This window comes from Symphalangus syndactylus, chromosome 2 (assembly GCF_028878055.3).
Source record: "Symphalangus syndactylus isolate Jambi chromosome 2, NHGRI_mSymSyn1-v2.1_pri, whole genome shotgun sequence".
Classification (NCBI taxonomy): Eukaryota; Metazoa; Chordata; class Mammalia; order Primates; family Hylobatidae; genus Symphalangus; species Symphalangus syndactylus.
The window spans coordinates 135,130,329-135,144,818 of NC_072424.2; the positions used below are offsets into that span (position 1 = coordinate 135,130,329).

Here is a 14,490-nt window from a genome sequence, read left to right on the forward strand (position 1 = left end):
GAAAAGAGAAAGAAAGAGAGAAACAGAAAGAAAGGAAGGAATGAAGGAAGGAGTCGAGAGAAAGAAAGAAAGAAAGAAAGAAAGAAAGAAAGAAAAAGGAAAGAAAGAAAGAAGAAAAGAAAGGAAACAAAGAAAGAAGAAAAGAAAGAAAGGAAAGAAAGCCACAGAGAGAGAGTGGGGGAGGGAAGGAAGGAAGGAAGGAAGGAAGGAAGGAAGGAAGGAAAGAAAGAAGGAAGGAAGGAAACAAGAAAAGAGAAGAAAGAAAGAAAAGAAAGGGGGGGAGGGAAGAGGGGAAAGGAAGGAAGGAAGGAAAGAAGCAAGCAAGCAAGGAAGGAAGGAAAGAAGCAAGCAAGCAAGGAAGGAAGGAAAGAAGGAAGGAAGGAAAGAAGGAAGGAAGGAAGGAAAAAGAAAGAAGAAAGGGAGGAAGGGAGAAGCAATTTCTCTCTTTCTCTGCTCTCTTGTCCCTTTATCCAACCCTCCCCTAAAATTCTCATGACTTTCTACTCTATTATAATGGTTTTTTTTTTTCTGTTTTCTTTTTCTTTTTCTCTGGTATCTTCTCTCGTCTTACGGTTTGGTCTTGTGGAGGGCAAGGACTATATCTGATTTATCTTTGATTCTCTGGGATTTACCACAATGCCTGATGCCTACAGATCCTTAATAAATGTTTGTTGTCCAAATGAAAGAATGAAAAAGATCATACCGTAAAAATAGAGATAAGTTGGGAAGATATATTGATTATGCTGTTCTGTTGAGGGAAAGGTCACGTATTTAGAAATTTAAACTTTTGGTTATAGGGTTCGCATCATAGTATACAAGCATCATTTATAATTTGGCTTTGAGAATTTTTCTGGTATTACGTTTATGGAAAATGTATAAAAGAAACAAGTTTTGGTTATATTTTTATATTTGTAAAGTAAAAGTTTGGTTAAAGTGATCACTGTTCTTTTTTTATTTTATTGTCATTTCAATAAAAAATATTTGAAAGAGAAAAAAAAAAAGAATCAATGAAGGCAGAGACTAAAACAGCAACAACAACAACAAAACCAGCGTGGCCTTGGGGTGCTGGGTGGAGCCACGGCTGAGGGAGGAGAAAAGCCCGGGGCGGGCCGCTCTCCCCGCATTGTGTCCTGGTGGGCCTCTGAGGAGTCTGAGAATTCCAAATCTGAACCTGGCCGTCCAGGCTGCCATGAAGCTGTCTGTCAGGGAAGAAGATGGAGCGCATTTTACTCCCCAGCTTGCGAGCTTGGTGGGTGACTGTTGCGCGTAACTTTTACGAAGGTGTCCGGGACCTGCGCCTGCATTCAGTCTTGCCCCGGGCCCAGCAAATGCTCAATTTCAGGCTACAGTCGTCTTTCCCTTCTAGTCTGCTGCCTGGGCCAACGGGGTGTGGGGCCAGATGTGAGTTTGAATCCGAGCTGTGACGTTTATTAGATGTGTGATCTTGGGCAAAAAATTCACCTGATTTGCATTCCAGCCATGTGACCCCAGGATACACTATGAATAAATAGTGCGAATGGAGGCCTCAGCTTCCTCCTCTGTACAATGAGGATATAACAGTGTCCACCTCGCGGAGAGTGTGAGGATTAAATGAGTTAATATGTGTAAGGTCCTTAGAGCAGTGCCTGATGTATAGTAAATGCTACATAGGTGATGTTGTTATATCAATATTAGGATCAGTGACTGATCTTCTCTAAGTGGGTCTTATCTAATTCTCCCTCCCACAGGACCCCCAAGTGCAGGATCAGACCCTTGGCTGGCACCTCCCTGTCCTCAGTGGTCAGAGGTCACTGTGGAGGCCTGGAGGTGCTGTGAGACCTGGTGCCCCTTCCCTGGAACCCGAGCTGCCTCCCAGCTTCTCCAGTGCGGTGAACGGGAAGCGCGTGTGGCCCAGCTCTCACCCTCCTGCACCCGATCAGGAACAGGCCCAGTGTGGGTGCTGCACCCACAGCCACCCCGACATCCAAACCAACATCTGCCCCTGGACAGACAGTGTGGGGCCCTGCTCAGGTACAGCTCTGCCATTCACTCTCATTTCTTTTCTTTTAAAAAGAGAAAAGTGGCCGGGTGCAGTGGCTCACACCTGTAATTCCAGAACTTTGGGAGGCTGAGGCGGGAAGATCATTTGAGGTCAAGAGTTTGAGACCAGCCTGACCAATATGGTGAAAACTTGTCTCTACTAAAAATGCAAAAAAAAAAAAAAAATTAGCCGGGTGTGGTGGCTGGCCTGTAATCTCAGCTACTCTGGAGGCCGAGGCAGGAGAATTGCTTGAACCTGGGAGGTGGAGGTTGCAGTACGCTGAGATTGTACCACTGTCCTCCAGCCTGGGCAACAGAGTGAGACTCCGTCTTAACAAAAAAAAAAAAAAGAAAAAGAAAAAAGAGAAGAGTAAAATTAGAGCCGATGGGATCTATGGGCTGTGCAGTCCACAGTGCACACCCTTCCTGTCCCCAGCCACTGAGGACCCGCAGCCAACAGCTCTGGTCCTCCTGGCTCAGGCCAGGCCGCCTCCTGCTGGCCATCCAAGGTGGCACTCCCCAGGGACTGCCAGGGCCTCTACTCTTCCTGTCCATTCTCCAGTCACAGTGGCCTTCCTCTGCCCCCTCAGATTACTGGGAGTTCTTAAAGGAAGGACCGTCTAATTGTTGCCATGTCCCCATCTAGTGCTGGCCAGGCACTTGATAATTATGCTTTAAATGAATGAACGAATGATTGAAAGAAAATACCAGTTTTACATGTCACAAGCTCAGAAAACTTTATTAACTTTATATTCTTGTTGCTATAGGCAAAGTGCAAACCTCTTAGCCAGTCAAGGCCTTTTATGCTTTTATGAACTGGCCTTAACCATGGACCTTAACCTACCTTTTTTTTTTTTTTTGAGATGGAGTCTCGTTCTGTTGCCCAGGCTGGAATACAGTGGTGTGATCTTGGCTCACTGAAACCTCCACCTCCCAGGTTCAATTGATTCTCTTGCCTCAGTCTTCTGAGTAGCTGGGACTACAGGCACGAGCCACCCTGCCCAGCTAATGTTTTTGTATTTTTAGTAGAGACGAGGTTTCTTCATGTTGGCCAGGCTGGTCTCAAACTCCTGACCTCAGGTGATTCGCCTGCCTCGGCCTCCCAAAGTTCTGGGATTATAGGCATGAGCCACCACACCCAGCCTTTAACCTACCTTTCTGACTCACCTCCCTCTCTCCATCCTGCCTGTCCCACCACCCACTGCACTGTGGTCTCAGGCTCACTGTGCCACCAACAAGTCTTCCTCTTGGCGCCAGCTTCTTCTGCTCCTCTGAGCTTCCCCTGCTCCTCTGAGCTTCTTCTGCTCCTCTAGGCTTCTTCTGCTCCTCTGAGCTTCTCCTGCTCCTCTGAGCTTCTGCTGCTCCTCTAGGCTTCTTCTGCTCCTCTCTGCCTCATACCATCTCAGCCCATCTCCCAAAGCCCATTCCTCTTTGGCCTCTTCCAGGTCATTCTCTCTGACTCTCATCTGCACTGTCCTCTCCCTTTCTGGGGTCATCAGCCACACCAAGGTCTTGGTCAGTTAACTCAGCGTGACCTTGTCTGCCTCTCCAATTATATTATAAACAACCTGTGGACCGCACCTTGGAGGGCCCTCCTAAGTGCTCCCCACATCTTTCCGCATGGCTCCTGAAGGGGTCCAGGGTCTCGTGTTGCCATGTGCCTGTGCTTCTGCCCACTCCTCAGGTGCTCACAAGGGTAGGGCTGCCTGGGTGAAAGTACGGCTCCTGCAGCTACAGGAGAGGGAGTCCAGAGGTGACAAGAGAGGGAGGCAGCCATGGAGGGTGACACTCGCTGATGCATTTTTCAGTCCAGTGAATGCAGTCACTTTGGATTTGTGAGAATCAGGACCAGTGTTACTGCTGCTATCTACAGAGACCTCACAAGGTTGTCTGTGCTAGCAAGTGAGTGATTAGCAAAGACGCACTCCTGTGACACATTATGTTGAAAGTGCCATCATCAGAACCACACCACAGGGCAGTGCTTCTCCCGCAACAGCAGCCTCGGGGAACCTGAGAGAAATGCAGATTCTCCAGCCCCACCCCAGACCAAAGAAATTAGAAGCTCTGGGGGTGGGGCCAGGAACCTGTGTTTTAACCATCTCCCCAGCTGATTCTGATTCAGGCTAAAGTTGGGTGTCAGGCGAAGAGTGGGCAAAGTCTGCAGGCCCAAGCATTGGAGGAACCTGCCCTGATGGTGTAAATAGTGTGCTGTGGGAGGTGCATTTGGGGTGTTATTCTGCTGAGTAACATCAAATCCAGTGGGCCAGCAATCCAGCTTGGGGTCTTTCAGGAGCGGGGTGCTGCGTGAACCCTCGTTTAACCCTCCCTACAATGTGGTGCCACGGGAGTGCATGCACCTGTTTCAGAGATGAAGACAAGAGGCCCTCATGGGGTCATTTGTCCCAAGCCATCCTGGTTGTCAGTGGTGTGCCCATGGGTGGAGGGGCCCCGGCTGGAGATTAAGGCTGTGTATTAGGGTTCTTGAGAGAGACAGAACCAATAGTATCTGTCTGTCTACACTTATCTAGATAGCTAGAGGAGAAGGGATTTTTTGGGAGAATTGGGTCACACATTTGTGGAGGCTGAGAAGTCCCACCACTGGCTGCCTGCAAGCTGCAGACCCTGGGATGCTGGTGGTGAGGCTCAGTCCAAGTCCGAAGGCCTGAGAACCCAGGGGCCACGGGTGTCAGTCCTGAAGTCCAAAGGCTGGAGCGCCTGGAGTTCTGATGTCCAAGGACAAGAGGAGAAGAAGAGCACCCCAGCTCCAAGAGGCAGAGACACCACCTCGCCTTTCCTCTGTTTTTGCTCTCTCTGGGCCCCCAGTTGATTGGATGGTATCACTCACATTGACAGCAGATCTTCCACACTTACTCCACTCAGACTCACACGCCAGTGTCCTCTGGAGACACCCTCACAGACACACCCCAAAATAATGCCTCATCAGGTTCGTGGGTACTGCTTCATCCAGTCAAGCAGACGCCTAAAATTAACCATCGTGGTTGGGAGGCTGGAGGAGGCCTGAACGCTGGGGCCAGGTGGCAGAGGAGCTGGAGTGAAGGGGCACAGATCTCACCCTCACCCACCAGTGGCCCTGGGGACCCCTTTCAGGGTGCACTGCCCATTACACAGGTGCTTGTAATTGTAAAGAGTGTTTCAAATGTTTACAATGGCAGGTTTGTCATAAAGGAGTGTCAGCTGCAGAGACAATGTTTCTGACATAGAGCAGTGCTGAATAGACTGTTAATAACTAGTGGGAAATGGACGAGGTTTGGGAAGTGACTGCTCCAGGTCCAGGAAGGACGCTCCTAGCTGAGCAAAGGGCATTGGGCAGAACTCACAGGCCTTCTCCAGGGCCCAGAGCATGGGGCTCCGGAGAGCAGGCTGCCTGCTGGGAAAAAATCAACAACTTATCTGAAGGGAAAAATGTGGCTGGCAGATTGTCGGCACAGCAGAAGAACAGGTAAAAACATTTAATTGCACACACATTGCCATGTCACTGGTCAACATGTCCTTGTTCTGAAAGAGGAAGGAAAAGAGGCTGAGGCTAACAGAACCTGCCAGGGGGCTGCTGATCTGCCTTATCCTCTCCTCTTGGGAGAGCTGGGGCTGGTTCTGGGATAGGACCCACCTGGGGGGCGCCTGAAGGATATTTGAAGAAAGTTCTGGAAGTGGGGGTGCAGGACACCCAGAGAAATATGAGAAGGCACCAAAAACCCAAGGGCTGTGAGCCCCTGCCCTGCCCTTCTTCCCACTAAGAGGCTGGGGAGATGCCACAGTTTGTAGCAAGTGGACCATGAATGCTCCTTTTCTGACGAATGGAATCAAATTCACGTCTTGCTTTTCCAGGTGTTCTGTGCAGCAGGAGGAGGAACCGTCAGGCAAGAAGATGAAGTCCAGGTGAGTCTGAAGGCTGAGGCCCAGAAAGAGGTGTGATAACTTTTTCTGGCAACCAAGGGTCAAAGAAAGAGAAATGAGAGGAGGGAGCAGCTGCTCGGGGAAGCCAGAGCCCCAGCAATGCTGCTCCCTGATTAGAGGAAACTTGGATTTAGCGGCATGCACAGGAAGCTACCAAATGGCTTTAGAAAGGTTTCCTGGGAAGCCACGCCTGTAATTCCAACACTTTGGGAGGCAGAGTCGGGTGGATCACCTGAGGTCAGGAGATCGAGACCAGGCTGACCAATATGGTGAAACCCCGTCTCTACTAAAAATACAAAAATTAGCCGGGCGTGGTGGCGTGCGCCTGTAGTCCCAGCTACTCCGGGGGCTGAGACAGGAGAATTGCTTGAACCCGGGAGACGGAGGTTGCAGTGAGCTGAGATCGCGCCACTGAACTCCAGCCTGGGTGACAGGGCAAGACTCTGTCTCAAAAAAATAAATAAATAAAAATTAACATGAAGAAATGCTCCTCATCACTGGCCATCAGAGAAATGCAAATCAAAACCACAGTGAGATACCATCTCACACCAGTTAGAATGGCCATCATTAAAAAATCAGGAAACAACAGGTGCTGGAGAGGATGTGGAGAAATAGGAACACTTTTACACTGTTGGTGGGACTGTAAACTAGTTCAACCATTGTGGAAGTCAGTGTGGCGATTCCTCAGGGATCTCGAACTAGAAATACCATTTGACCCAGCCATCCCATTACTGGGTATATACCCAAAGGACTATAAATCATGCTGCTATAAAGACACATGCACACGTATGTTTATTGCGGCACTATTCACAATAGCAAAGAGTTGGAACCAACCCAAATGTCCAACAACGATAGACTGGATTATGAAAATGTGGCACATATACACCATGGAATACTATGCAGCCATAAAAAATGATGAGTTCGTGTCCTTTCTAGGGACATGGATGAAACTGGAAAACATCATTCTCAGTAAACTATCGCAAGGACAAAAAACCAAACACCGCATGTTCTCACTCATAGGTGGGAATTGAACAATGAGAACTCACGGACACAGGAAGGGGAACATCACGCTCCGGGGACTGTTGTGGGGTGGGGGGAGGGGGGAGGGACAGCATTAGGAGATACACCTAATGCTAAATGACGAGTTAATGGGTGCAGGAAATCAACATGGCACATGGATACATATGTAACAAACCTGCACATTGTGCGCATGTACCCTAAAACCCTAAAGTATAATAAAAAATAAATAAATAAAAAATAAATAAATAAATAAATAAATAAAAATTAAAATTAAAAACCAAAGAAAGGTTTCCTGAGGCAGCAGAGTTGCATGCTTGCTGAGTACTGCGACTTAGCTCCTTGTCCTTACTGGGGACGCCACAGTCTTCGAGAAGGCTTCTGCCTCCCTTTGGCCTGCTTGTCACTAGCCAATGCTGGATATCACCACTGAACAGCATGGCACTGAGTTCCCAGCTTCAAGCCTTGAGATGGCATAGCTCTTTGGCCACAGGGCAGTTACTATGAGCACTGATTTAGAAGTTTGGAGCCACAGAGAATAGTCATAAGATTCTCAGTGTGTCATGTATTTGAGAGAGCAGTTTTTAATTTTGGTACTTAAAGCTCAGGCACGGAACAGGACATTACATATTGATACTGGAAGGGATGATATTAACCTGGTAGCCCGAACTTTTCTAATAACTTCCGCTGCCTCCTGGCAGACACAGCCCAGGAAAACCAGCTGCCCTGGGGTTTGTCAGGCTAGGTAATTAACGTGTGATGGCACTCCACTCAAAATGATTTAGCGACTTGTGAAAAAGATATAATGCTGAAGCTTATATCAAAGGCACAAATTGGGTAGATTAGGTGCAATTACTGGACTTTCTAGGGCATATTAGGTTCACTGGGAAGCGGCTGGTGGGTTGCTTTCTGTCTAGTTTCTTCGAAGAATGTGACCAGGCGACCCTGGCCCAAGATATTTGTGTGCCCTGCCTGATCCTAGGCACTCTCTGTAAAACTTCAACTTAGGTTCTCTGGCTACAAAATAAAACTCTCCACCCCCAGAGATGAGGACGAAGCCTGACTTCTAGGTGGTGTTGCTGATACTACAAGTAGGAAGACAGCGAGGTTTCTAAAATGAAGGGAGAAGTGCAGGGATTTTTTTTTTTTTTTTTGAGGTCCTTTGCTTTTAGGGACAATGCCCTCCATCATGCCTCCAGTGCCTGAGCAGGGCACCGGCCCGTCCTGTGCAGCAAGACCGCCACCTTCTCCTCGGCTGGATGCAGGGCCACTGAGTATCATCTGCCTGTACGGATCATCCTGCAGATCTGTGTATTTCTTTCTTCCTGCTCAGTAGGTCAGAGCTGGTGAGTGCAGTGGGATCTTACCAGATGGCTTTTCATTTTTGAACTATCTGTTCACAGGGCTGGCAGTTAGAAATGCCTAACCTTGCAGCCTCTGGCTGTAAAAGCCCAGGACACCCCCAACCCCACTGCCTGCCGAAATGACTTTTTCCTCATTTTTATTTTGATGTAATTTTCCTTTTCGTGAGTTTTGGTGGTAAAGGCAAATGTGGCCAGCACAGAGAAGGCGAAATGTCAGTCTCCCAGGACCTGGTCTCACACACAGCCAAGTGGACGCTTGGGTCCTCTTCCCAGGGAGGAGCTCCTCCCTCCCCTTTCCCTTCCTTCCCCTCCTCCTCCCTTCCGTCCCTTCTGTCCTCCCTCTCCTCCCTCCCTCCCTTCCTAACTTCTTTCTTGAGTCTGCTAAGGGCTATGATGGGCTTAGTCCTGAACCCGAAGAAACAGTCCAAGGTGAACGCCCTCTTCCCGTCAGGGCTGTGGATGTTTCTCTAGGGTCTCACCTGAGCCTGCGTTTTCTAACCCGGCCCTTCACTCCGGCTCCTTCAGTAACATTTAGAATATTGAGAAGTGAAAGCTAACCACGCTCATTGAAGAATATGGATTCCACCCCAACTCCGAGCCCTTACATTTTCACAGTTCCCGGGGAAGATCTCTGTATGCGGGACACTTGGAAAGACAGGAGAACATGGGAGGCAGGCCGGTTTGCTGCAGAGCCACACCCTGGCAGGTGGAAGTGCGGTTTTACCTCCTACTCCAGATAAACTTGAACCCGGCCCTCCTGCAGGCATTTTCCACTGCGGAGCCAAGCCTCCCTGTGACTCACTGCATCACATGCTGCATCCAAGCATCTCTGTGAAATAGGGAGTTGAGAGACTTGGTCATGTGCTGATTCCACAGATACTTTACAACCATTTGTCACGAGTCTTTGAAGAGAACCAGAGCTGGCTCACGAGCAAGCTGAGTGCAGAGGTTTCCTCAATCCTTATCTTCTGACAAGAGGTCTTATTTTAGTTTTTATGAGATGTACTCACTAGAGTTGCCTTAGCTGTGTAACCTGTCCTGACTGCAGGAAGGATCTGAGTAGCTGTGGCCGCCATGGCCTGATGGGAGATGGAAGGACACAGGGAGACGGTGGCTGCAGGGGACACTCCCCAAAGGCTCTGGATGGAGAGGTCTGCCACGTAGGCTCCGCTCCAGAGTAGTAAACACGGTGGGGGATTCAGCCCCTACAACAGGGTCAGTCGGAGAAGACAGCCAGCAGCAATAAAATAAACATATTCCCATCACCCAGCTTGGCAGAGCAAAGGAGCAAACTGCAGTTTGGCACAACTTTGTACAGACCGCCAAAATCAAGCTTTCTTTTAGAAACTCAGTTTTGCCAACTTGTCCTCTGAAGGCAGGGCATGCATGCGGGAGTGCCAGAGACTCGCCTAGGGCCAGCAATGTGGATGTCGCCTGGAGGTGTCCTGTGGAGGGTCACCTATTAGGCTGCAAACCTGGAAGGCCACTCTAAGCCTGGGGTGTCAGAGGCAGCATGAGGGTACAGTTTTTGAGTGTTTTCAGATAAGCAGGTAATAGGTGTTATGAACATGCCAAGCTTTCTCAGTTTGCCTGACTTAGCTTCTTAGGAGAGTCCATTAAGAATGACCTTTATCCTTATGTCTTTAAGTACATTTAATACATTCACCTATTTTTTTTTTTTAAAGTAAGTGATCATGCCTCATCAAACAGTAATGAAACAAAAGCCTCGAGCCAGCTTATCTAAGAAATATAAATCAAGGTCCTAAATCACTTCACTAATACTTGGGTGAGAAAGTTGAAATGATATGTGCCTCTTGGTAGCTGTGATTCTAATTTTCTCCAAAACCGAGTTATCTGCCATCAGACAAAATTTGCTAACAGCCTCACTCATTAGTACACATTCATGTCACTGCTTGTGAGAGATGCTTGCTTTCCTCTTCTATGCTCACAAAATCGCAGCCTTGGGCAATTAAGCCTGATAACACCAAGAGAGACCCAAATACTTGCTATATCATTTAATGACTCTTGGCAGAAAGGAAAAACATTTCACTTGAACATGGTATTATAAAAATATGTATTTTACTAACTTTCATAGGAAATTTAACTATTTGATGAAATGCCTTTGTATGTTACCTGATTTTCATTTGTACTTAACAATTTGTCTTAAAGATGATACATAAAAATGAGGTGAAAATATACAACGTTCCCCATAAACCAAGATTTAATCTTGGAGATTAAATGTTGCCCCAAGTGAAACAGCTAAATTCAATGGATTTTAATTACTTTTGTCCCCATGGGCTCCCCATCCCCCCACCCCCACCTTAATTTCTTCTATTTTCCCCTTAGATTGCAATGATTAATTTGCAACTTTGGTCCCATACTATCCATGAAACTAAACAAAACACGTGACAGCCGAGATGATTCGATGCCACCTTTTGACTAAGCAGGCGAAGTGCCCTTTCTAACGCCAGCCTGTGCCCATGCCCTGACGCGAGGGTAGTGGTGGGGATGGCCCACGGCCCTCTCAGCAGCCACCTGCTTCCATGCCCTTGGGCCATGGTCCTCCTGGTGATGGGCTGCCCGGCGTCTTTGGAGGCAGCTCCCGTCCCCCACTTTCCACTCTCAGGTTGTCCTGAACCCACACTTTCTTGACTCTGAATATAACAGCAGCCCATGGACTCCTTTTCACAGGGCAGCAGCAGCTTACCAGGATACATGTTTTCCCTTGAATGGATCCCGGGGTCTCAGAAGCCCCTCCTCTCTGCCCGTGCTTTCTCTAATAGCTCTTTTGAGCACTGAGACTGTAAGTGTAAAGCTTAACACTCACCCAGTGGAAGCAACAGCCTTACCGAAAGCCTCCTTCATGTTGGTTTAGACAGGAAATGGAAATGGCCTGCGTTATCCATCCTTTAAAGCATTTCTAGTGCTCAGCCTCCATGAAATGGATTGCTTATAGGGAGATAATGTCTGTTCTATTCCTTTTTAAGTCTGTGAAAAATGTCAGCCTGGTTAATAGGGTGATTAAAACTCTTTATGCTCCGGGAGATAAATGTGATTATGTTTGTCATACTCTACCCAAGATAAAGACAGCAAAGAAGGCAAACTTGAAATTCCATCACATTTCCTCTCTTCCATATCCAGGGACATTCAGAGCTCAATACACAGATGGTACGTCTCATAAAGAATAACATTATCTGTTCAACATTTTTCCTTTCCATTAACCAATTTAACAATATGCCTCTGGTACAAAAGGAATAGACAAATGATGAAATCTACTGATATTCGAGTTCTGACTGTGGAAAACACCACTTGAGTCATACTGCTTGTTTTCTTTTTAAATTTCCATCTGTGCATTACTTCACTTTTGCTTTTAAGATGCAATTGGAGCTGACACTCGGTCCCTCTTCTAGGGAATTTGTCCCTGCCAGCCTCCCCTCTGCAGGGGAATCATCATCATTCTTATGGGAGTTCCCCTGCCATCGGTCAAGGACAGCAGAGGTGACACATAAGGGTTTTGTAGACACGAGGCATGCCACTCTAGTATTAGGACACTCTTTCAGCAACATATGTCTAGGCCTCTGTGCCAGCCCTGTGGGAAAGCAGCGCCCCCACCATGGCCCCTGGCTCCTTCCTAGGGCCTAGCTGCCATCAGCCTGATGTGCAGCAGCCCCTGCAGCGGTGCTGACACCAGTTTACAAGGCCCTGAGAGGGGTCCCTACCCTTAGGGAGGTTACAAGGCAGGAATCCATTAAACAGAATCACAGTTAACAATGATTTCTCCTTTTAACACTCCAGACAGGTGGCCAAGTCTCCTTTCTCCACCCAGTGGAGGCCTTTAGAAATCACTAGGCATTCTCCATCTATGAAAAATAAAACCCAGATTCTAGCTGTCAACAGTTTTGGGTAAGTGCCCCTTCTTTTTTCCTCCCACATCAGACGAGTAAAGTGCATCGTTGTAACAAGGTTTGAGGGCCATCTCATGCATGAGCTTGGAAACCCACGCTTATGAAGCACAAAAGGATCAGGCGGTGCCCATTCTATTCAGGGGAACCTAGATTCAGACTAATTGTGTAGACAAAAACCTGTTCCTTTGGCTCCTGCCTTTCCTTCCTTTCATTCAGAGGCTACAGATCTCTTCTCAGAGGAGATTTAGTTACAAATGAAAGGCCAGTGAACAGTTTTTGCTACCTGCATTCACTGACCAATTTCACAATCCTTTCCATTCAGTCTTGGATTTTTAACAGATTACACATAAATTCCAGATGCTGATTACACCTGTTTCATTAACAATACAGCAATTTTAACAGGATAACATGGTCTACAGAAAAGTATTACATTATGTTCTTGTCATTTCATTTAAAAATCTCCCGTAGAATAAAAGGTTTCATGATAACAGAAATTTCAAGTGTCCTTTATTAAACCTGATTTCTGACTAATTAGGGCCTAGGGAAGTAGGAAGGAACTGCACAACTGATATTTAACTACAGGTTTTTTGCTCTGGACATATTGACATATTAAAGTATTTCTCTTCTTGAAAATATTTTAAAATACAATTGCAGTAAAAATAATTGCATGTAGACATTATTCTCCATCTGTTTTTTTTGTAGGAGACTGTGGAAGACAGGAGGGAGTTGGGCGTGCACACAGAATTTACCCTAACAGCTTTGTTAGGGAGGTGGTGCCAAATACTTTATATTGGGACTCAGTACTCAGGTGACTTTCTGGTTAAAAATATTGAAGACAGATGACAACTGGATTTTTTTTTTTACTTTGACAACTGAGACAAAATGACAAATTGTCAGTGTTCAGAGATCCAGACCAACTTCTCAAAAAAATATGTTTACCCCGATATCATCATTATTTTAGCCCAACTGTGCCTTCTGGGGTGATCACAACTCATTACTGGTTTTTTGTTTTAAGTATAAGAATTTATAGGGCCTTCAAGCAAGGGCATCAGGTAAATAACTAGCATGTGTGTGCTGGCTGTAAATCACAGACCACACTCAGGACACGAAAGCCACACCCACTTCCTACCATACAGGACTTACCAGGTGACTGTCACTTTGTAATCTGGCTAATCAGAATAAGACTTCCAAGTTCTGTCATATACTGACAAGAAAGGCTCTTGAAACTCCTTTAATTAGACACATTGCAGTACTATTGCTATTAGGGGGTCTGTTTTATAAATATTTTCTTATCATACTTTTATTATAAACTTTTTTACTGTGAAACGGTTCAACTGAAACTCGGTTCAACTGTTACAAACAGAATCATTTCCTGTGGGATCCCCTCCACATAAGGAAGTTATTCCTGTAATTACCATTTTTAAATAGTCTTCTTAACTTTGGGAAAACTTTACCCTCCCCCAACACGCACACACATACTCTCCTGTGATGAGGCCAAATGCTATCCAGTGCACTGGTTCAGTCAGCAATCTGCCCATGTTCCTGGGAGAAATCAGTCCCAGTCCTTTTGCTATCATGGTGTCTCCAGAGCCACCCCTTTCTGTAACAAGCATTTTGAAATTCATCCATGCTCATCTCATTTGGATTTCAATGTTTCCTCCCACTCAACAGTCGATTCGGAGTTCTTGGGAATTGTTGGAAATATTGATTGCATTTTACTTCGAAAGTCTTTCATCTAAAAGAAGAAAAATAATCAGTTATCAAATGTTAAAAGAAGGAGAAAAACAGCTATTAGAGATGGCACCTTTGCGGACTGGCTAGTACTTCACTGCTCATAAGTACAGAGCTAAGGAACATCAATAAAAGATAGGGACTATATATATCCTAGGTATCTTGAAAGAAAATGAAATATACTTCCTTTCTTCTTCTGAGTATAAATTTATTATTAAATAACATAAAACTTCACTCTTAGCTGGACATGGTGGCTCACACCTGTAGTCCCAGCTACTCGGGAGGCTGAGGTGGGTAGATTGCTTGAGCCCAGGAGTTTGAGTCCAGCCTGGGCAACACAGCAAGACTCCATCTCTTTAAAAACAAACAAACAAACAAACAAACAAACAAACCACTCTTAATCTGCAAGGCAACATGTCCTAAACTGTCAACTCTCCATAATAATTATTCCCTCCCAGAAGAAGAGTGTGTATTGTTGGCTTTCATATATAAAGCTGCCGTTGAGGATGGGATTTCCATCTGAATAAATAAATATAATC

General features: G+C 46.3%; 1 protein-coding gene and 1 pseudogene across 1 annotated transcript in view; both read right to left on the minus strand.

Annotated features, from left to right (window-relative positions):
- Positions 1–10,315: 10,315 nt before the first annotated feature.
- The window catches only part of TMEM242 (transmembrane protein 242), a 31,758-nt gene continuing 27,583 nt past the window's right edge, over positions 10,316–14,490 (minus strand). The window contains exon 4 of the mRNA XM_055268031.2: positions 10,316–13,955. Coding sequence (XP_055124006.2) covers positions 13,857–13,955 — 99 coding nt within the window. The 3' untranslated portion in view covers positions 10,316–13,856. The remainder of the gene's footprint in view (positions 13,956–14,490) is intronic.
- Positions 12,246–12,337, minus strand: LOC129478197 (uncharacterized; annotated as a pseudogene).